General features: G+C 49.0%; 1 protein-coding gene across 4 annotated transcripts in view; it reads left to right on the forward strand.

The window, feature by feature from the left end:
- The window catches only part of TBC1D22A (TBC1 domain family member 22A), a 408936-nt gene that overhangs the window by 12940 nt on the left and 374176 nt on the right, over positions 1–21820 (forward strand). For 3 of the 4 annotated variants that reach the window (XM_055374373.2, XM_055374378.2, XM_055374372.2), the window contains exons 2-4: positions 16428–16484; positions 17406–17746; positions 21334–21510. In XM_055374373.2, the coding sequence (XP_055230348.1) occupies positions 16428–16484; positions 17406–17746; positions 21334–21510 (575 nt within the window). The remainder of the gene's footprint in view (positions 1–16427; positions 16485–17405; positions 17747–21333; positions 21511–21820) is intronic. The other variant, XM_055374374.2, reaches the window with a different exon arrangement.

Below are 21820 nucleotides of genomic sequence, written 5' to 3' on the forward strand. Positions count from 1 at the left end.
GTGGACTTTGAAGATTACCTGGGGTGTGGGGCGTGTTCTGTAGTCAGGGGCTGGGACAAGGCCTTCTTGGCACAGGGTGGCTTGAACACAGCCTGAGTGAGGAGGAGTACAGGGTGTGTTTGGGAGCCTGGCGGGTCGCTGGCTACCTGAGAACAGAGGTGTGTGTGGAAGTAGTGGGCGCAGCTGCGGCTGTATGGTGGGATGGTGTGCGTGGAAGCAGTAGGCACAGTTGTGGCTGTGTGGTGGGATGGTATGGATGGAAGGAGTGGGCACAGCTGCGGCTGCGTGGTGGGATGGGAGGTGAGGGTCAGTGTTCAGGATGGTGGCTGCAGGAGTTTTGGCTTGAGGTTCTTTTGTGTTTGGAGTAGGGAAGGTTTCTGAGCAGGAGTGACCTGATCAGACCTCCTGCTACTGTTTATTGACCTCTTGCTGTGTGCCAGAGACAGAGGCTCAGGTCAAGGAACTGGCCTGAGATTGCACGGGTAGGATGAGGCCAGCCAGGATGTCGGGTGAGAACCATGGCCGTGGGGAGGAGAGAGAGAGGAAGGGGACTGTCAGGAAGTGCTTGCAATTCAGTTAGTTCAGTAGATATTCAAAACGGACCCTGTGCCACACTTTGCAAAAGGTGGGAAAAAAGAGCCCTCCCGAGAGGGGATGTATGAGCTGAAAGGGGCAGGAGGACACTGCACAGGCCTCACGGGACCTGAAGGCATACGAGTTCTTCCCCAAGGCCTGTAGGAAGACCTTGAAGGATGTTCAGCTGGGGAGTGACCCATCCTCTGATGGGCACAGGACGACAGAGCTGAGGCCAAACCCTGGGGCAGCCGGTGCAACTGTCATGTTCTTATCAGGAGCAGGGGATGGGTCAGGGCCAGGGCTGATGGACAGGAGAAGAGAGATGTGTGGGAGGTTTCCAAGGTGACCTAGAGGATGTGGAGACTTGGGTGGGTGGTGTGCTTCGGGGAGGAGACGAGGCTGACCCTCATGTTGGTGGATGGGAGTTCTGGAGGTGGTCACAGGAGATACATGGTCAGAATGAGAGAAAATGGAGCCCTGATTTAAGTTAGTGGAACAGAGGGTTTTCGATGCCAGGACATGGGCCAGTGAGAGCCAGGGGCCGCCAGAAGAGGGCTCGAGGGAGAGGTACGAGGCAGGGACGAGCACATTGTCTATTTTTGTGTGACTGGTAGAGAGTGATGTTGTCCAAGGGTGGGGACCGAAGAGTGGGTGTGAGGAGTGGCCGGTGGGGCACAGCTGATTTTTTTGGGAACCTGTTGACGTGAGGTGGTGGATTCGTGGCTGAGAGTTGGCAGTGGTTTTGCTTGGAGGCACGTGTTTGAGAACCGTTTACTCGGGTGGAGGAAGTCAGGAGAGAGCATGATTTTTCATAAGAAAAGGAAGGAGGACTGAGGACTCGGCTTTGGGGAGCAGAGTTGGGAACACACAGAAGAGTCTGGGGCATGCAGAGAGGCTGGCAGGAGGCAGAGGAGGGAGCAAGAAGAAAGAACTCAGTGTGGTGAGTCCCGAGGGGAAGCTGGGCAGGGCCAGGATTGAGTGAGAAGCAGCAAGAAGGAGAGAGGGGAAATGGGCCTCGGTGATGGCTGGCTGCCAGGGTGGTGGAGCCGCTCCGAAAGTCATGCATCACTTAGCGACGGGGACGCCTTCTGAGACATGCGTCCTTAGGTGATTTGGTCCCTGTGTGAACATCACAGAGCACATTTATACAAACCCAGGTAGAGTTAGCGCAGTGTCGCCTGCTGCACACCTAGGCTATACGGCACCGTCTGTTGCTCCGAGGCTATGCGCCTGTACAGCATGGTACTGTTCCGAATACTGCAGGCAGTTGTCACACAATGGTTGGTATTTTTGTATCTAAACATCTCTAAATATGGAGCAGGTATAGTACAAATACAGAATGAAAGATAAAATGGCATACTCGTGTAGGGCAGCTGGTGCGATTGGCGCTCACGGGACTGGACGGTGCCCGTGGTGGGTCGGTGAATGAAGGGTGAGTGAATGGGAAGGTCTGGGTCCTCACTGTGCATCGTGTAGACGTCATTAGCACTCCACATTTAGGCTCTACTAGATTCATAAACACACCTTCTTTCTTCAGTAGTAAATTAACCTTAGCTTGCTGTGACTTTTAAACTTCATAAACGTTTTGATTTTTAAAAAACTTTTTGACTCCTTTCTATTAACACATAGCTTAGAACACAAATACGTTGTACAGCTGCACCAAGATATTTTTCTTTATATCCTGACTCGGTAAGCTTTTTTCTCCTTTTAAAATTTTTTATTTTTTACTTTTTCAGCTTTTTGTTAAAAACTAAGACACAGACACACACAGTAGCCTAGGCCGACACAGGGTCAGGACCGTCAGTGCCACTGGCTTCCACCTCCACATCTTGCCCCAGTGGAAGATCTTCGGGGGCAATAACATGCATGGAACCATCATCTTCCATGATAACATTGCCTTCTTCTGGAATGCCTCCTGAAGGACTAGGGACTTGCCTGAGGCTGTTTTACAGCTTTTATTGTATTTTTTTTTTTAAACAAGTAGAAGGGACATAACTCTAAAATAATGATAAAAAGTATAGTACAATAGGCCAGGCACAGTGGCTCATGCCTGTAATCCCAGCACTTTGGGAGGCCAAGGCAGGTAGATCACCTGAGGTCAGGGTTCGAAAGCAGCCTGGCCAACATGGTGAAACCCCGTCTCTACTAAAAGTACAAAAATTAGCCGGGCGTGGTGGTGGGCACCTGTAATCCCAGATACCCAGGAGTCTGAGGCAGGAGAATCGCTTGTACCCTGGAGGCAGAGGCTGCAGTGAGTCGAGATCACACCATTGCACTCCAGCCTGAATGACAAGAGCAAAACTCTGTCTCAAATAAAAAAACAAATATAATACAATTAGTACAATGAATACATCCATAAAGCAGTAGCATAGTTGTTCATTATGATCAAGTATTACATACAGTACATAATGTATGTGCTATACTGTTATAGGACTGGCAGTGCAGTAGATTTGCTTACAGCAGCATCACCGCAAACACAGGAGTATGCTTTGTGCTGTGATGTAACTTTGCCTGTGACATCACTAGGTGACAGGAATTTTTCAACTGCATTATAGTCTTACAGGACCATGGTCCTATATGTGGTCTGTTGTTGACTAAAATGTCGTTATGTGGTGCGTGACTTTACTTCTCTGTGTTGGACAATTTCTTTCTTTTTTTTTTTTTAAAGGTGCCCACCACCACACCTGGCTAATTTTTGTATTTTTGGTAGAGACGGGGTTTCACCATGTTGGCCAGACTGGTCTTGAACTCCTGACCTCAGGTGATCTGCCCGCCTCTGCCTCCCAAAGAGCTGGAATTACAGACGTGAGCCACAGCGCCTGGCCAGGACAATTTCAAAATACTTCCATTTCCTTCATATTTTCTGTTTTCTATAATAAACACACATTGCTTTTGTTACGTGCGGGAAAAAAATCATTGTAAAAATGCTGTTTCCAAGACCTATTTCCAGAGATGTCCATTTGACCCAGTAATTGCCTCGGCCCCTACTGGGTTCTCAGTGCTCCGAGGGCTGTGAGGAGTGTGACATGAGACAAAATGCAGTCCCTGTAGCAGGGAGTTTGTGGCCCAGAAGCAGCACCACATAGCTGGGAGCCTTGCAGGACAGCATATGTGTTGCTGCCAGTCAGAGTGGTGTGGGTGTCGGGGCGGGACAGCCCTCGGAGACCCTCTGGTTTGGGTCTCAGGTACCACGTCTTTCTGCTGTTGACCCTCGGGGTGGGCACAAGTTTCAGATTATGCTGTGGACGGAGGGGATGGTGGAATTGTTCACTGTTGTCATAATGGTTTTTCGTATATTTTTCCTCCAAAGCTCCTAGAGTTAATTTCCTTGGAAAATTTACTTCTGAATATATTTTATAAATCTGGGGAGTATCACCATGTGTTAGAATGAGCTGAGTGGTAAATTCAGTTGCCACTTTGAGTACGTATTTCAGAAAGCTGCTATTGAACCCTAAGGGGGCATTGAATGATGACTGTGCTTGGAGAAGAGAGGTTGATTAGCCATCAAATGAATTTGACTAGATGACTTGCCTGTTTACTTCATATATGTGAAATACAGAGAAGCATTTAATCGTAAATGTTTCATTTATTTTATGATCCTGAGAACATTGCAGCTGGATTTATTGCTTTTCCATACTTTTATTTTCTTTCACTCTTCCCTGTTTCCCTCACTGCTATTTTCACTTACTGCTGTTTAACCTTCAATTAAAAAAAAAAAAAGCTGTTCTGATACACCATCAGGTTTGTTTGAAAAGAGCACCTTGGTGTAGAGGCTTCAAATTCAAACCAGAAAAACATTCTGCAGGATCTGCCGGGGAGAGCTGCCTCCTGTCAAAACCCAGTGGCCTCGCAGCATTGGCCCGAGTCGCTCTGTCCCTCTTGACTCTGACTTGTCTCTTCCTGCTTCAGAGTCACCTGTATCCTCATGGATTAGCTGCCTTCACGGAGGCGGCCCAAGGACAGGGACAGGGACTCTCGCTTGTTCACTGTCAGCTTTCCAGGACAAGCCCGGGCCTGGTGTGGAGCAGGTGCCCAGTCAGTGTTTGTTGAGTGACTTGAATGGAGAAACATAACGCAGCGTAGTCAGTAGAAGCTGAAGACATTTGTGTTGCATGCTGCTGTCAAGCAAGGACCAAGTTGGAGGCCTTAGCTATCCACAAGTTAGATTCTCAGCAAGTATTGGATTTTAGTATTTTGTTTATTGTTTTTTTAAATTTAAGCTTTTCTGAATCATGTTGTAAAGACAGCTCTGGGCACAGTCCTGAAGAGTTGGTGTTGATGTCAGGGACCCATTCTCTTTCTCTTGGGCATTTCCCCCTGCCCCAACCTCCACAACTGACCAGTGTCTCCAGCCTGTTCTTATGCCGTGACCCCTCTGCTCTTCTCCCTGGAGGTGCCCTCCCAATTTTTTTTTTTTTGTTTTTTTAGACAGGGTGTGACTCTGTTGCTGGAGTGCAGTTGCTGGTGCTGGTGTTGCTCGTGTCACTGCCGGAGTGCAGTGGTGCGTGATCTTAGCTCACTGCAGCCTTGACTTCCCGGGCTCAGGTGATCCTCCCGCCTCAGCCTCCTGAGTAGCTGGGACTACAGGAACACACCACCATGCCTGGCTAATTTTTATATTTTTTATAGAGACAGGGTTTCACCATGTTGCCCGGGCTGGTCTTGAACTCCTGGACTCAAACGATGTGCCCACCTTGGCCTCCCGAAGTGCTGGGATTATAGGCCTGAGCCACCACGCCCAACCCCAGTTCTCGTGTTAGACCTTAGTTTACCTGCTTCGCCTGCCATGGGTGTCCTCGGGTTCCCCTTACGAGTGGTGGCATTGCAGTTGCATCTCCCTGTGCCTCTGCTGAAAAGGGGAGCTTTGGCCACAGTTCTGAGGGCTGTTTTTGGGGAGGGCATGGGGAGGTCTTTTTGGTTGGGGGTCTTCTCCAGGGCACAGCCTCTTGGGGCATCTCTCTGCTGGCCCCTCCCTGGCCTGCCCCGGGGTATCTTGTCCCTTGTGCACATTGTTCCACTTTCACCTGCGTGCGGCCTCTCCTGTCCTGGGTTAGAGTCTGTGACCCTTCATCAGTGTTTGCTCATGCGCTCTTCCGTCTGAGAGCCCCGGCTGTGTGTTTGTAGGATCAGCAGGATGTGTACCCATTGACCAGAACACCCAATTAATGGCCCCTGCCTTGCTCACTACTAACCAGTTAGTCCTCCTCAAGTTTGGGGGCGATGAAATCTGTCATTTTCATGTGAAGCATGCTGAAGTGTGTTGTTCTGTGGTGATTTACGCTACAAACCTGTCATTCATGGTGGGACAAGTGGACTTGGACTTCTTCTTCTTCTTCTTAAGATGGAGTCTCACTCTGTCGCCTAGGCTGGTGTGCAGTGCCACGATCTCGGCTCACTGCAACCTCCGCCTCCTGGGTTCAAGTGATTCTTCTGCCTCAGCCTCCTGGGTAGCTGGGACTACAGGCGTGCGCCATCACACCCAGCTAATTTTTGTATTTTTAGTAGAGACGAGGTTTCACCATGTTGGCCAGGGTGGTCTCGATCTCTTGACCTTGTGATCCGCCTGCCTCGGCCTCTCAAAGTGCTGAGATTACAGGCCTGAGCCACCGTGCCCAGCCGGACTTGGACTTATTTAAAGGTTGAATGAATGAGGCTGGTCAGCCATCTCGAGCCTTCCCTTCCATGACGTCCCGGCCTTCCTGGGACACAATGGGGTCAGGGAGGGGGCCCTTCCTTTCCTCCCTTCCATCTTTGTGGAGATACCACGTACATACCACACCGTTCACCCATTTAAAGTGCTTGGTGTTTTTAGTATATTCACAGTTACGCAGTCATTACTACAGTCAGTTTTAGAAAAATTTCGTCACCACGGAGAGCAACGCTGTACCTGTTAGCATTCACTTCCCGTTCTCTCCTCCCCACCCTTGGCAACCATGGGGCTGCTATCTGGCTTCAGGGATTTGCCTGTTCTGGATGTTGCATGTCAGTGGAATCATACAGTATGCGGCCTTTTGCGTCTGGCTTCTCTCAGCTTCATGTTGTCAGGATTCACCCATGCTGTGTTGCGTACCAAGACTTCATTCCCTTTAGGACCTAATATTACTCCATTGTGTGGTTAGGCCACGTTGTATTGACCCATTCATCAGCTGGTGGACATTTGCCTTCATTCTTTGGCTGTTATGGTTAATGCTGTACAAGGTTTTGGTGTGGATGTGTATTTTCATTTCTCTTGGGTATCTACCTCCGAGTGGAATTGCTGGGTCATGTGATAACTCCATGTAACCTTCTGAGGACCTGCCAAACTGTTTTCCACAGCAGCTGCCCATTTTTAATTTCCCACTAGCAGTGTGTGAGGTTCCGGTCTCTCTGCATCCTCACCATCACGCTTTAGCATCTTTTTAATTTCTGCCATTCTGCTGGGTGTGAAGTGGTATCCGATGGTGGTTTTGATTTGTGTTTCTCTGATTGCTAATGATACTGAGCTTACTTTTTGAAAGATTTCTGTTTACAGTGTCAAAAGAATGGGAAGACTTAGAGTTATCAGCACTGTGCCCCCAGGAGTCCTCCATGTTTTGACCCTTCTGGAGAGTAAGGCGGTGCTCCAGCAGTGTGCCCGTGTCCAGGCCACGCACACCTCACCTTCACAGAGCTAGAGCGATCTTTAAAAAACTAGAAAGTGTTTCAGACATTCAGAAAGAGCACACAGGCTGATGTAATACAGAACAGACCGTATCTCCATCCAGCATGGGAAAGAGGACAGCGCACACACGCAGTTGATGCCGCTGTGGGGTCTTTGCCTGAACTCAGCTGCTCCCTCCACCCATTCTGAGTTTTGTGTTTCCATTCCCATGTGTGCAGGAGCAGTTTTTTTTTTTACCACTCATATATGTATCAAAAATGATATACAGTATCATTTCGCATTTAAAAAATTTTTATAAAGGATGCCACACTGTCAGCTTGCTCTCCTCTTCAGTGTTCTGTTGATGACATTTATTTGGATTGGTTCTGGTGATTCTAGTTCATTCACGTCTGCTATGGTTAGTATTCCATTATATGTATGTATTCTGGCTTATGCATTATTCAGTCAATGGGCATCTAGGTTTATCTCAAAAAAATTTTTTTTATCTTTTTTAGCATTATAGACATTGCTGAGCTCATCTCCCGTGTGCTTGTGCAAGGGTTTTCTAGGTCGTCTATCAAGAAGTGGAATTACGTCATATGCATCTGCTTTTCATAAGGAATCACTAGGGTTCTCTTTAATAAAAAACAGTAGATTACTGCAGTGTTTCAAAGCAGTTTAATTCATTAAAAAGTTTATTGACTAATATCCTTTTTTTTTTTTTTTTTCTTTTGTATACAAAGTCTTGCTTTGTTGCCCAGGCTGGAGTGCAGTGGTGCGATCACAGCTCACTGCAACCTCAATCTCCTGGGCTCATGTGATCCATCTACTTTAGCCTTGTGAGTGGCAGGGGCTCCAGGTACATGCCACTGTGCCTGGCTAAGTTATTTTTTTGGTAGAGATGGGGTCTCACTATGTTGCCCAGGCTAGTCTTGAACTCCTGGTCTCAAGTGATCCGCCAGCCTCCCAAAGTGCTGGGATTACAGGTGTGAGCCACCATACCTGGCTGGTTAATATACTTTTTTAAAGACAGATTTCATTATCTGAATTGAGGTAGGTGGGTATGTTGCCACATATTCTTTTAAAATATCTTTAGTTGTAGTCTGCTTTTCTTTTTAGCTATGCAAAATCAAATAAAAGTGCAGTTTTGATAAGATAAAATGGGGTTCCTTTAGTCTCAGTTGAACTTTGTTGGAACATTTTTTGTTTAGTAAACAAAAATGGTTTGCCTATGAAGAATTTATGAATTTCCGGCTGTCCCGGGAGGAAAAGCCTGTGGCCTGTGATAATGTTGCAGAGACTTTTTTTTAAAAAGGACATGCAAATAGTGGCCAGTAGGCCAAGAAGCATGCTGGTTTTGAGCAATAGAGATACATTGGGAAATGATAGGAAGAATGTAAATGTTCATATACAGAGAGATTGATAATATTGATAAGTGCTATTTGTAGGTCATGTCCCAGTATTCAGATTTCTGTGATATACGGTTATCTCATTTCATACATGTTCTTATTCCCATTTCCAGGATGAGAAAACGAAAACTCAGAGTACTTACTTGGTTAAAACTTTACCAGCTAGTAAGTGTTGGAGCTGGGCCTTGAACCTGAGCCTTTGATTTTTAAACCTGAAAGCTTTCTACCAATGTCAGAGAGACATCCAAGACATTTCAGGAAAAGGACATGACAGATAGATTGTGCTTGATCTAAGCAGGCTGTATCTTTTTTCCACCCCCTGGCATAGAGCAAGCATTTGATTCTGCTCATAGGGTTTGTGGGTCAGAAATTCACATGGGGCACAGTGGAATGTCTTGTCTCTTCTCCATGATGTCTGGGGCCTCACTAGGAAGACTCGAAGGCTGGGGCTGGAATTATAAGAGGGCTGATTCACTGACTTGTCTAGTGGTGATGCAGGCTGTCCGCTGGGCCTTCAGCTAGTGCTGTGGGTTGTAATGTGTACATATGGGAGATCCTTGTGGCTAATTTTGGCATCTTCAGAGAATGAGTAGCTGGGTTCCAAGAGCGGGAACCCAAGAGGACCAGGTAAAAGCTGTATTGACTTTAAAACATTATAACATCTTCCCTGAGATACAGATAGAACACAATTCACCCACAATAGCCTTCACCCATTTAAAGTATATAATGCAGTGGTTTTTTTAGTGTCTTCAAAGTGTTGTGTAACTATCACCACAATCAATTTTAGAGCATGTTTATTGCCTCTAGAAAACCTCGTGTGTCCTTTAACTATCACCCCTGCCTTCCTCCCTGTTCTAGTCCCCAAGTAACCACTAATCTACGTTCTCTGTATATAGAATTGTCTATTCTAGGGATTTCAAATAAATGGAATAATATAATACGCATTTCTTTGGTAATTATCTTCTTTCACTGAGCATAATATTTTCAAGATTGATCTATGTTGTAGCTTGTATCACTACTTTTGTTTTGAGACAAGGTCCTGCTCTGTTGCCCAGGCTAGAGAGTGCAGTTTTGCCAACATGGCTCACTGCAGCCTTGATCTCAACCTCTTGGGCTCAAGTGATTCTCCTGCTTCAGCCTGCCATGTAGCTGGGACCACAGACATGCATCATCATGCCTGGTTAATTTTTTGATTTTTTGTAGAGATCGAGGTCTCACTTTGTTGCCCAGACTGGTCTTTAACTCCTGGGCTCAAGTTATCCTCCCCACCTTGGCCTCCCAAAGTGCTGGATTACAGGCATGAGCCACCTCCCATCCTTGTCTTTACTGAGCTTAGGGGCAAAATATTCAGACTTTCACCATTAAGTGTGATGTTAACTATGAGTTTTTTGTAGATATCCTTTATCAGGATGAAGATTACCTTTGATTCCTAGTTTGTTGATAATTTTTATAATGAAGGAGTATTGAATTTTATCATATGCTTTTTCTGCATTTATTTAGATGATCATGTGGTTTTTGTCCTTTATGCTATTAATATAGTGTATTGCACTAATTGATTTTTGGTTATTAAACCAACCTTGCATTTCTTGGATAAATTCCACTTGATTATGATATGTAATCCCTTTTTATGTGTTGTTGGATTTGGTTTGCTAGTATTTTGGGTTTTTATGTGTATATTCATAAGAGATACTGGTTTGTAGTTTTCTTTCTTTGTGATATCTTTGCTTGATTTTGGTATCACGGTAGTACTTGCCTCATAGAATGAGTTGGGAAATATTACCTCCTTTTCTAGGTTTTGGAAGGATTTATGAAGAATTGGTATTAATTCTTCTGTATCTATTTGGTAGAATTTACCAGTGAATCCCTCTGGGCTTGGACTTCTCTTTGTGCGTAGTGTTTTGATTACTAATTTAGTCTCTTTATTTTTATTTTTTATTTTTTTGAGACAGGGTCTTGCTCTGTTGCCCACACTTGAGCGCAGTAGTGCCGTCATAGGTCACTGTAACCTCAAATTCCTGGGCTCAAGTGATCCTCCCACGTCAGCCTTCTGAGTAGCTGGGACTACAGGTGTGTGCCACCATGCCCACTAGTTTTTTGGTTTTTAATAGATGAGGTCTTGCTTTGTTGGCCAGGCTGGTCTTGAACTCCTGGGGTTCAAGTGATCCTCCCACCTTGGCTTCCCAAAGTGCTTGATTACAAGCGTGAGCCAGTGTGCCCGGCCTCTAATTCAGCCTCTTTCCATGTTATGTATCTAGTCATATTTCCTCCTGCTCCTTGAGTAAGTTTCAGTTGTGTGTATCTTTCTGGGAATTTGTGCGTTATATCTAATTAATTTTATTTGTTGGTGTACAGTTGTTCATAATATTCTCATAATTCTTTTTATTTCTGTAAGGTTGATAATAATGTCTTTTCCATCATTTCTGACTTTAGTAATTTAAGTCTTCTCTTTTTTCTTTTAGTCAGTCTAGCTAAAGGTTTGTCAATTTTATTCATCTACTCAGAGAACCATCTCTTGGTTTTGTTCATTTTCCTTATATTTAAGGAAATAACCAGACCAGCAGCTTTCTGTGTCTCCGTGGAGTCCTGCTGTGGTTCTGGGAGTTGCCTCTCCTCTCTTTCTGTCGAGTGGCCCAGCCAGTGCATGTGGCGGCTCCTGCGTCTCCCTCTCCTCTCTTTCTGTCGAGTGGCCAGGCCAGTGCATGTGGGGGCTCCTGCGTCTCCCCTTCACCAGAGTAGCTCTGCCTTTACCTGTTTGGCATTTCCATGTAACATTTCTTTTGAAAAGTTGGTTTACTGCTAAAGTACTGGCTTTCATACAGTGAAACCCCACAGAACAAAACTGGAGCTGCGTGCATTAACATTGATACATAAAGAACAATCTTGAGGGAACGTCTAGTTGCAAAGATACATATGTATGAAATGATAACAGTGTAAACTTTGCAAATGTGCAGAATAATACTGTATGTTGCCCAGAGATCCACGTCTCTTCCATAATAGTATAAACTCTTACATGGAAATGGAAAATGTCAAATACAGGTTGGTAGCCACCTCAGAGGAGGCAGGTAGAGAACCAGAATGGGGAGGGTTTCAACTCTGTTATATGACAAAATGTTGGAATTTGGTGGAAGTGAATCTCTGGGTGGTGTCTGTGTGGTTATTCCCTATGTCCTATATGTCACTAAGCTGGCTGCAGCCTGCCAGGGGTGGGTGACTTTGGGCAGGCTCCTTTTTTTTTTGGGGGGACGGAGTCTTACTCTGTCGCCCAGGTTGGAGTGCAGGGGCGTGATCTCGGCTCACTGCAAGCTCTGCCTCCCGGGTTCACACCATTCTCTTGCCTCAGCCTCCCGAGTAGCTGGGACTATAGGCGTCCGCCACCACGACCGGGTAATTTTTTGTATTTTTAGTAGAGACGAGGTTTCGCTGTGTTAGCCAGGATGGTCTCAATCTCCAGACCTCGTGATCTGCCCGCCTCGGCCTCCCAGAGTGCTGGGATTACAGGCGTGAGCCACCACGCCCGGCCAGGCAGGCTACTTTCTTAAGCTTTCTGTCCCTCAGTTTTTCCACCTTTAGAATGGGAAGAGTAATGATATCTGCCTTATTGGGTTGCAAAGATTAAAGGAGTTAACACATTAAGAGTTTAGAATAATGCTCATCTCTGTTAGCTACTACTATTATTCTCTATGTTTTATTGCTTGCAGTATTGATAGTAAAAAAGAAACGGCACGTTGAGCAAATCTGGAGGCTGTTGAGAGTGGTTGGAGCTGAGCAGTGGCACGTGGCGTGGTGGTCACAGGGCTGTTCCTTCACTTTTCTGTGTGTTTCATTCCTTTGGTAAAAGTATCCAGCACCAGCCCCACTGGGACCCGCCTGTGGTTCATGCCACAGGGCGTCTGTGTCCTCAGCACCCAGGACAGTGCCTGCCACGTAGGTCCTTCCTGGTTGAGAGGAGGGATCAGCGCTTTGCTTTCAGGTCATCTTCAGTTTGAAACTGAAACTCACTCTGATGTATGCAGAAATAAATGTGATGTTTTCATCTGGATGCTGACTTTAGAATTTTCTTCTGAAATCATATATTTCTCCTTATTGGCTTTTTTTTGGGAAGGAGAAGTCATAACAAACCCTTCAAGGGGCCAAACTCTTTTGAATTCCTTTCTCTTCTCTGGGTTTCCAATCTTCCTCTTTGGAGTGAGGGGTGGGACTGGGCTCCTGGGCCTTTGAAGGAAGGCCGGGTGTGGGCTCATGTTTCTGCTTGCTGTGGTGACAGGCCCTTGGCTGCCACTTTGATGTCCCACTGATTCCACTGCTCCTGGCCTTCAGATCAGGTGTGTGCTGTTTTGTTTGTCTCAACCTTCTGCCACTTTTCCTAGTTCTAAGTGTGATTTTTTTTCTTAAGGAATCTTCCTTCTTTTCTTTTTCTTTCTTGTTTTTTTTTTTTTTTTTTTTTTTTGAGACAGAGTCTCGCTGTCGCCCAGGCTGGAGTGCAGTGGCGCGATCTCGGCTCACTACAAGCTCTGCCTCCTGGGTTCACGCCATTCTCCTGCCTCAGCTTCCCAAGTAGCTGGGATTACAGGCACGTGCCACCACGCCCGGCTAATTTTTTGTATTTTTCATAGAGACGGGGTTTCACTGTGTTATCCAGGATGGTCTCGATCTCCTGACCTCGTGATCCGCCCGCCTCGGCCTCCCAATAAGACTGGGTTTCTGTGCTCCTGTGACATGCTCTTGTAGGAATCATCATAGAACAGTCAAAATGCCAGTTGAAGTTTTGGTTTTGTGAGTAAACTGTAAGGGCGGGAATAGTTTGGACGTGTTGTGCTTATCTTTGCCTCCCCAGTGCCCTGTCCAAGAGTCAGTATTGAAAAAATGTTTGTCAAGTTTTGCTGGAAAATCTTAGAATATAAAAGTGAACATTTGATATAATTAATATGTTGTGCTGCAGGCATAGGAATGGGATACCGAATAGAAACTGAGTGGGAAACTGAAAAATGACCCAATGTAATATTTTAACATTAAAGATGATGTTCTCCAAGCAGTGGGTGAAAGGAGAGGTTGCTGAATAAATGACATTTGAACTCTTCTTTATTTTTTTTTAAAGTTTCCTACTAAACACTATATAGCAAAATAAAATAAATTCTAGGTGGATTGAAAACTTAAGGGTAGGAACGAGCCCTCTAGAAGGATTGAACTAGCACACGGGAATGTTTATGCACTCTCAGAAGGGTCAGGCCTTTCCAAGTGTCGTCCCCAAAGTGGAATCACGAGGAAAGGACACAAGAGTGGCTCAGCCTCCCAGACCAAGGAAAACAGATTGGCCACCGCCATTGTCTTTCTGTGACTGCTCTAGCAAATCATCACAAGCTTACTGGCTTACAGCAAACATGGTATCCTAGAGTTCTAGAATTTTCAAGTCTGATGTGGGTCTCACTGGGCTAACACGAAGGTGTTGGCGGGGCTGGTTCCTTCTGGAAGCTCCAGGGGTGAGCGTTTTCCCTGCTCTCTCCAGCTCCAGGAAGCCGCCCACGTTCCTTGGCATACAGCCCCCTTTCTCCACGTATAGAGTCAGCCATGTTGCATTTGTGTGACCTTCCGCGGTCTCTTCTGCTCTGACCACAGCCAGGAAGGTTCTCTGCTTTTGAGTACTCATGATTAGATTGTGCCCATCAGGATTGCCCAGGATGGTCTCCCACCTCAAGGTTCGTATTCTTAATTGCATCTGCAAAGTCCCCTTTGCCATGTAAGGTGACGTCGTCACAGGTTCTGGGCATTAGGATGTGGACGTCTTGGGTGGGGGCCGTTATTCTGCTGACCACACCACCAGAACGACTAAGAAGGAATCCTCTGTTTACAAGGTTTTTTTAACAAAGCAGTGAGAAAGTGGTGAGCACCTCATTAGAAAATGGACAAAGGGTATGAGCAGACAATTTACAAAAAGAAGAGGTACAAATGAACAAAATAAAAAAAAAATGTTTTACCTCACTAATGAATGAAAAGGCACATAGCCGACACGGAGACCACTGTTCTCTTGTTGAATGAGCAGTGGTGTGTGGTGTTGACACTGCTGGTGGGATATGAACCACGGCTCTTCAGCAGTGTGGACCAGTGGCCTTTTTAATGCGTGCTTTATGTCCCAAGCTTTCCATTTCTAGGAGTTTATCCCCAAGAGGTTATCATAGTTGTGTGCAAATATTTGTCTCCAAATATCTTTATTACTTTTTTTGTAATCACTATATTATTTTATTTTTTAGAGACAGGTTCTCACTCTGTAACCCAGATTGGAGTGCAGTGGTGCATTCTTGGCTCACTGCAACCTCCACCTCCCAGGCTCAAGCGATCGTCCGACCATTTTTTTGTAATCACTTATTTTATTTTTTTGAGACAGGGTCTCACTGTGTAACCCAGGTTGGAGTTCAGTGGTGCAATCTTGGCTCACTGCAACCTCAGCCTCCCAAGTAGCTGGGACCACAGGCTTATGTCACCACGCCCAGCCAATTTTTTTGTATTTTTTGTGCAGACGTGGTTTCGCCATGTTGCCCAGGCTGGTCCTAAACTCCTGAGCTCAAGCGATCCGCCCACCTCGGCCTCCCGACATTGCCAGTATTGCCTTCAACAAACAGAGATTCGTTTATTTCCTGTGTCTGGTAGTCTGTGGTGAGCAGCGCAGGGTTGGGCAGCAGCTCAAAGCCGTCACAGCCCCATGCTGTTTCCTGCCTGTCTGCCCTGCTGCCCTTCATGGTGGCATCTTCACTCACGCACGATGGCTGAGGTCCCAGGCCTCACCTCTGTGTTCCAGGTGGAAAAAAGGGAGAGAAGCTGGGGGCCAAAGGGGTGCTAGCTAAGCCTGTTTTTTTTTTTTCCAGAAAAGTAAAAACCCGCATTTATTTCTTGCTTGCTATGAAAAATAAATGTGTGTCACAGGGCCAGCCGTGGCTGACGTCAGCCAAAGGAGCAGAGGCTTCTGGGTAGAGGTTGATGAGTCAACCAACAGTGTCTGCCACGTGGGGTATTTCATTTCCATCAGTTTTCCAAATTTGCTCTGATGCATGTAAGACTTTTATAGTAAAACTGTTAAGTCTTTTTCTTTCTGAGACGGAGTCTTGCTCTGTCACCCAGGCTGGAGTGCAGTGGCACGATCTCGGCTGACTGCAACCTCTGCCTCCTGGGTTCAAACCATTCTCCTGCCTCAGCCTCCCCAGTAGCTAGGATTACAGGCATGTACCACCATGCCCAGCTAATTTTTGTATTTTTAGTAGAGACAGGGTTTCACCATGTTTGCCAGGCTGGTCTCCAACTCCTGACTTCAGGTGATCCGCCCGCCTCGGCCTCCCAAAGTGCTGGGATTACAGGCATGAGCTACCGTGCCAAGCCTGTTAAATCTTTAAAAAATTATATTTATCTTTTGCAATTCTGCATTCAATTTCAGACAAAATGATGGCAGGTGAGAATTCCCAGGTGGGCGTTTCTTCGAGTTTTTAGTCTGTGGGCAGAGGCCGCAGTTCCTTCATTGCACTCCCAGACACCCTCATCACTGTGTGGATGCCCGAGGGTCTGTGGTGGTGCTTGTTGGGCTGAGGTCCATTCTCAGGGACGGGCTGAATGCCCTGCTTGTGTGGGGTGTGGGGTGTGGGCTTGTATGGTGCCACTCATCCCTTCTGAACTGGGCACTCAGGACCCCGGGTGGCTGCAGGGGGGCCTGCGACAGCCGATGAGGAGCTGCTTCCTTCAGTCCTGTGGGTTCCTGGGAGCCCACCTTTCGGCTGAGCTGGTGGAGGGCTCTTGGGAAGGCAGGAGAGAGGCTCACTGGTTTTCCTTTTCTTTTCCATCAGCATCCAGCATGTGTATGGTGCCCAGCACCCCCCCTTTGATCCACTGTTACATGGCACGTAAGTGACGTTCCAACCTCACTTGGCGTCTTGGCTCTGATATGGGAGGGCTGTGGCAACCCCGGTCTTCCTGCTCCCTTCCTGCTCCCAGGCATTCCTGAGGGAGGAGACTGGTTTCTCATTCAGCCACACTGATCAAGCAGTCGCTTTGTGTGAGATACTGTGCACCCCGTGCTGTGCATCCCGGTGAAGACGGCGGATGTGGGAGCCACAGCCTGATGTGGGGAGGTGGGGGAGCCCTGGGGAGAGCCAGGAGCTGGCATCATTTAGCCATGGGCAGCCTGGCTGCAGGCCATCCATGCTGGCTTGTCCTTTCCCCTCCTCCTTCCCGCATTCTCCACCAGCTGCTGGAGCCCGGCCCTGGCCTGTCCTGGCCCCTCCACAGCAGGCAGGAGCGCAGAGTGTGGGGCTTGTGCTGGGCTGTTGTGACCCTGCAGGACTGCACCTGTCTGACAAGTTTCTCACGTGAGGTGGGGCCAATGTTGTGTGTTGTCCTATTTTGGGGGAATCTTGTTTAAGTGATCGTGTCTTCAACTCCATATAGCACAGGCCTGTACCCTGCACAGGCGCTCCTGGCCCACACCCCTCACTGCTGGGCAGGAGCCTTACTGGGATTCGGGGAAGGCGCCCCAGGCACTGGCCAGAGAGAGCTGGGGTGGTCCTGCAGGGTATCACCATGTGGCCCTGCGCCTTCTCCCAGGTGACCTTCCTGGAGCCCCCTCCCCCTCCTGCCACTGAGTCCTCATGGGCTTCGCCTGCTCTTTTGGCTGTCTCTGTGAATTGTGTTTGCTTTTTCACTCACTATTGCTAGATCGAAGCTGAACACTTCTATGCCTGTCTTTTCACCTGGGAATTCTTTCCTGGCTGGTTTTGGGTGAAGCCTTCGAGCATGTACGAGTAAAGACTGCCTTTGCATTGCAGTTTGCTCAGGTCCACGGCCAAGATGCCGACCACACCAGTGAAGGCCAAGAGGGTCAGCACCTTCCAGGAGTTTGAGAGCAATACCAGCGATGCCTGGGACGCTGGGGAGGACGACGATGAGCTCCTGGCCATGGCGGCGGAGAGCCTGAACTCTGAGGTGGTAATGGAGACGGCCAACCGTGTGCTGCGTAACCACAGCCAGCGCCAGGGGCGGCCCACGCTGCAGGAGGGGCCAGGGCTTCAGCAGAAGCCCAGGCCCGAGGCAGAGCCGCCCTCACCCCCCAGCGGCGACCTCCGGCTGGTGAAGTCTGTCAGTGAGAGCCACACGTCCTGTCCTGCAGGTATGATGGGAGGACTGAAGAGATGGTCTGGGTTTCTGGCCAAGCTAAGAAAGTGGCCAGAACACACTCACTGTGGGAGAATCAGTGGGTTCCCATCCTCATTTGCAGCAGGCCCCCTGGCCCACGAGAGCCCTTATGGTTCTCTTCCAAGGTTAGGGGAGTGGCCTGCGCTCTTTCCTAGGGCCCCCAAGTCCTAGCTACGTGTGTGTCTCCTCCTAGTGGAGTGGAGGCTTCTGGCCTAGCTAAGTGCATCTCTTCTCCGAGTGGAGTGGAGGCACCAGGCTGTTGTGGGCTGGCCGTGAGAGGGCCACGGGGGAGCAAGCGCCTGGGGACACTGTCTCCCTCCTAACTCCACCAGCTTGCGATGGTTCCATGGGTGACATTGCCAGCCGAGGGGTCAGGCCACTGCATGTTTAGGGGCTGGCCCTCTAGGCAGCTTACAGGATTCCTGCCAGGGGTGCGTACACGTGGGCTCAGGTCTGCAGGGGCTGGGAGTCTGACTTTTGGGTCGGCCACATTTGCACTCTGACCCCCTCGGGTGGGGTCGTGTCTGGTGCCATGTGCATGGCACTGGTGCGCAGCCACTGTTCTTGAGGCTGTTTCTGTGGCTGCTGCTCTTTGTGTGTTGCAGGCCATCACGTCTGTGATGGAAAAGCTGCACGGTTGTGCGATGAACCCACCGTGGGCCGCGGGCACTGTTTTCAGAGCTTGGGATACCCCACTGGACAGACTGAGGTACATCTGTGCCGTGTGGAAAGTCTATTCTGGTGAGAGGGACAGATGCAGCACTGCCCACAGTCAGCAAGGGGGCACAGAGCGTGCTGGGAGGCAGCAGGTGCCACGGTCAAGAGAGGCAGAGAATGGGGTGGGAACGCAGTGGCCATGAGAGCAGTGGGGAGCAGGTGTCATCTGAAACGGGGAGGTCAGAGTGTCTTCGTGTCAGTGGTGCTGTTGGGAGGCAGGGGGTGAGGGGCAGGGGCAAAGGCCAGCTGGAGCGGCCACAGGCCCTCATAGGTACCTCCCTCCAAGGTCTTCTGGGGGCTAGGGTACTCTCCCCACATTTCCAGCTGAGAAGATGGAGATTGTTAGGGTGGCCTGATTTTACCCTGGAGAACTAGGTTTCATACCTAGGTCTAGTTTTTAAAACCACTTTCTAGGAATTGGTTAACTTCTAAAATGTTACAGCTCTCATTAGTTGAGAATGCTGTGGGTGATTTCATTTGATCAGTTTTCTTTTTGGAGTGTAATAAATTTTAAAGTCTTTGAACTCGTAAGTGGAAATCTGGTGATGGCCTTTGCGGGAGGCTTGGAAACCTGGTGACTGACTGAAGCATGCACTGACCGCCTCCTGCAGGCCCAGTCCTGGGCAGCGCCCTTCAGCCTGTGGCAGAGTCGGAGTTGGCAGGATCCCTGGTTTCATCTGCTCATGGGTGGTGCTGACATTGAAGCTCTGTGAGCCTCTCAGCACCCCGCCCCCTACCCCCAAGATGCAGGGCACTGTCAGGCTGAGAGTGGCCAGGACCACAGGACCACACGGTGTGTGGCTGGGGGATCTGACAAGAGGCAGGCTCAGGCTGTGACCAGCTGGGGTCGGGGAGCTGTGAGATGTCACCCTGGGATGGCCTCATCCTGGGAGAGCCAAGCAAAGGATGCTGCAGGCAGCTTGCGCTGGGAGAAGGGGGCCCATGACCTCGTTGCCTTGTGCTCCCACTTGCCTGCCTTGGAGCTGGTCACCTTTCCTGTGTTTGCTTTCTGGGCAAGCTTTTTTTGAGTACTTCAGTATAGTGACAGTGATACCATATATTGATCATTTACTGTGTGGCAGGTACAGTATCAAGTCCCTGTGATACTAAACTCATTAAGCTTTGCAGCAACACTAGGACATGGACTTATGGGCTCTGCTCAGGAGTGAGCGGCCCCTTACGTGTCCTGATGAAGCCACATCAGTCATTTCTGAAGATCACAGGGAAGTCCAGCTGAGCACCTTTAATTCTGGGACTCAGTGCACAGCTGCTCTTCCTGCTGAATATTCACTCTGAGGAACTGTAAGTGCTGCTGAAGCAGGAGCCTCTGAAGGAGGGAGAGGGGGCACTGTCACCCATGGTCCTCCCCTCTGCTCAGATGCTGGTTCTCAGCCCTGTCTGCAGTAAGGCCGGCAGCGGAAACTCGAGCCAGACGCCCCGGGCTGGAGCCCCAGCCCACTGCTTGGTGTGCGGCTGCTACAAAATAGGAATCACGGCAAGGGCACTGAGGCTGGTGGGAGGAGATCCTTCTGGGGGTTGGGGGGAGTCAGGGAGAGTGGGCAGCGGGGATGGGGGAGGAGACAGGGTGGTACTCTGAAGTCTATGTCCCCACTTTAGCAGACTTTTCTGGAAATTTAACTGGGCCACATTCTGCCCAGAGGCCATAGGTTGCCTGGCTCCTGGATAGCCTGAGGGTTTCTGTGTGAATTATTTTCCCCCACTCCCAGGTTATGAAGGAAACGGGGGCACTCTGTGGGAAGCAGGGCGCGGGGGAGTGCGGCTCCTACCTCCTTGCTCCAGCGGCTGCTGGAGTGGATGTCGGCCCGTCAACTGCAGCATTTGCTCCAGCTCCATTTCCTGGAGTTTACTTTTCACTCTACTTTAATTTTCAGTTTTTGAAAAATGAGATAGCTAGACAGGATTTAGACCCAGGAGTTTGGAGCCTTTCCCAGCCTCTTGCTTGTTGGTCTCGGATGGCTGTGTTGGGTGATCTGAGGGCCTTAGGGTCTTCCCTTGGGCTGACCCGGTCCCGGGTTGCTGGGTGGAACGTGCTATCTCACCACCTGCTTGGATCCCCGTGGGCCTGTCCATCTTGGGGGTCAGTGGGGCCTTGGTGGGCAGCAGCAGAGGGCGGGAAGGAGGGCGGGCAGCTTGTACTCTAGTGCCACCGCGGTCACTGCCTGTGATGGGGTCCGGGAAGGTGCCATCCCTCACCTGTCTGGCTTCCTTTGTTTCCTTGGGATGAGGGTCCCTGTGGGACCTTCCTCCCAGGGCACTGGTGAGACCCAGGAGGGCCAGGCAGGTGGCAGGGTTGGGCACGCTCTTGAGACGGCAGGTGAGAGCCCTCGCAGCGCCCTGGTTCCTGCTGTGTCCCTACTGTTGCCTTCTGTCCTCAGCACCTCTGCAGGCTTTCTCCTTTCCCTCATGGTAACTCACGGGCTTGCCCTCCACACTCAGGCCTGGCTGACCCGAGGGCACCGTCCTGCACAGACCCTCTGGGTCATGTCACCTGGGCAGGCCCTGATCCGCCACCCTAGGCACTGGTGGGAGCCTGACCTCCACACAGCCCAAGGGGCCCTGGAGTTTTCTGGCTGTCATTGTGTTGCTTTTATGCGAGGTGGTCCATTTCATTGATGAATAATACTCTGCCAGTGAAGCGAGTGAATTTCAAAGGTGTCAGTTCCATGTTATTGCTCAAGAAACCAAGGTCCCCACTGCTGAGTGACAGGAAGAAGGGACCGTTGTGACCCAACAGCATTCACAAAGGGACAGTGGCACAGCAAGGAGGAACGTGCAGTCGGGAGGAGTGCCCTCACCCTCACCCCCATTCTCTCACCCCTGCAGAAAGTGCCAGCAATGCCGCCCCTCTGCAGAGGTCCCAGTCTCTCCCACACTCGGCCACCGTCACGCTGGGTGGCGCATCCGACCCCAGCACCCTCAGCAGCTCAGCGCTGAGCGAAAGAGAGGCCTCCCGGCTCGACAAGTTCAAGCAGCTGCTTGCCGGCCCCAACACGGACCTTGGTAAGCACCCTGCCCTCTGGAGGACACACACAGACATTTCTTGCTGTTTCTGAAATAGATCACATCTTAAAGGATTCTATGTATGCTTATGTAATGCACACGCGTCTGTGTGTAATTTGCCTTGCAGGAAGGTGATGTTTTCGTGTAATATTTTCAAGTCAGTAAGTCACTAAGGAAGTAGCAATTTGTGCTTTAGACACGTTTTGTTAATGTTTTTCCCATGCAATTTGAAAATGTATTTTGCGTTCCTTTTTGTTTTCTTTTTTTTAAAATTTGAGACAAGGTCTTACTTTGTTGCCTGGCTGGAGTG

This window comes from Gorilla gorilla, chromosome 23 (assembly GCF_029281585.2).
Source record: "Gorilla gorilla gorilla isolate KB3781 chromosome 23, NHGRI_mGorGor1-v2.1_pri, whole genome shotgun sequence".
NCBI lineage: Eukaryota > Metazoa > Chordata > Mammalia > Primates > Hominidae > Gorilla > Gorilla gorilla.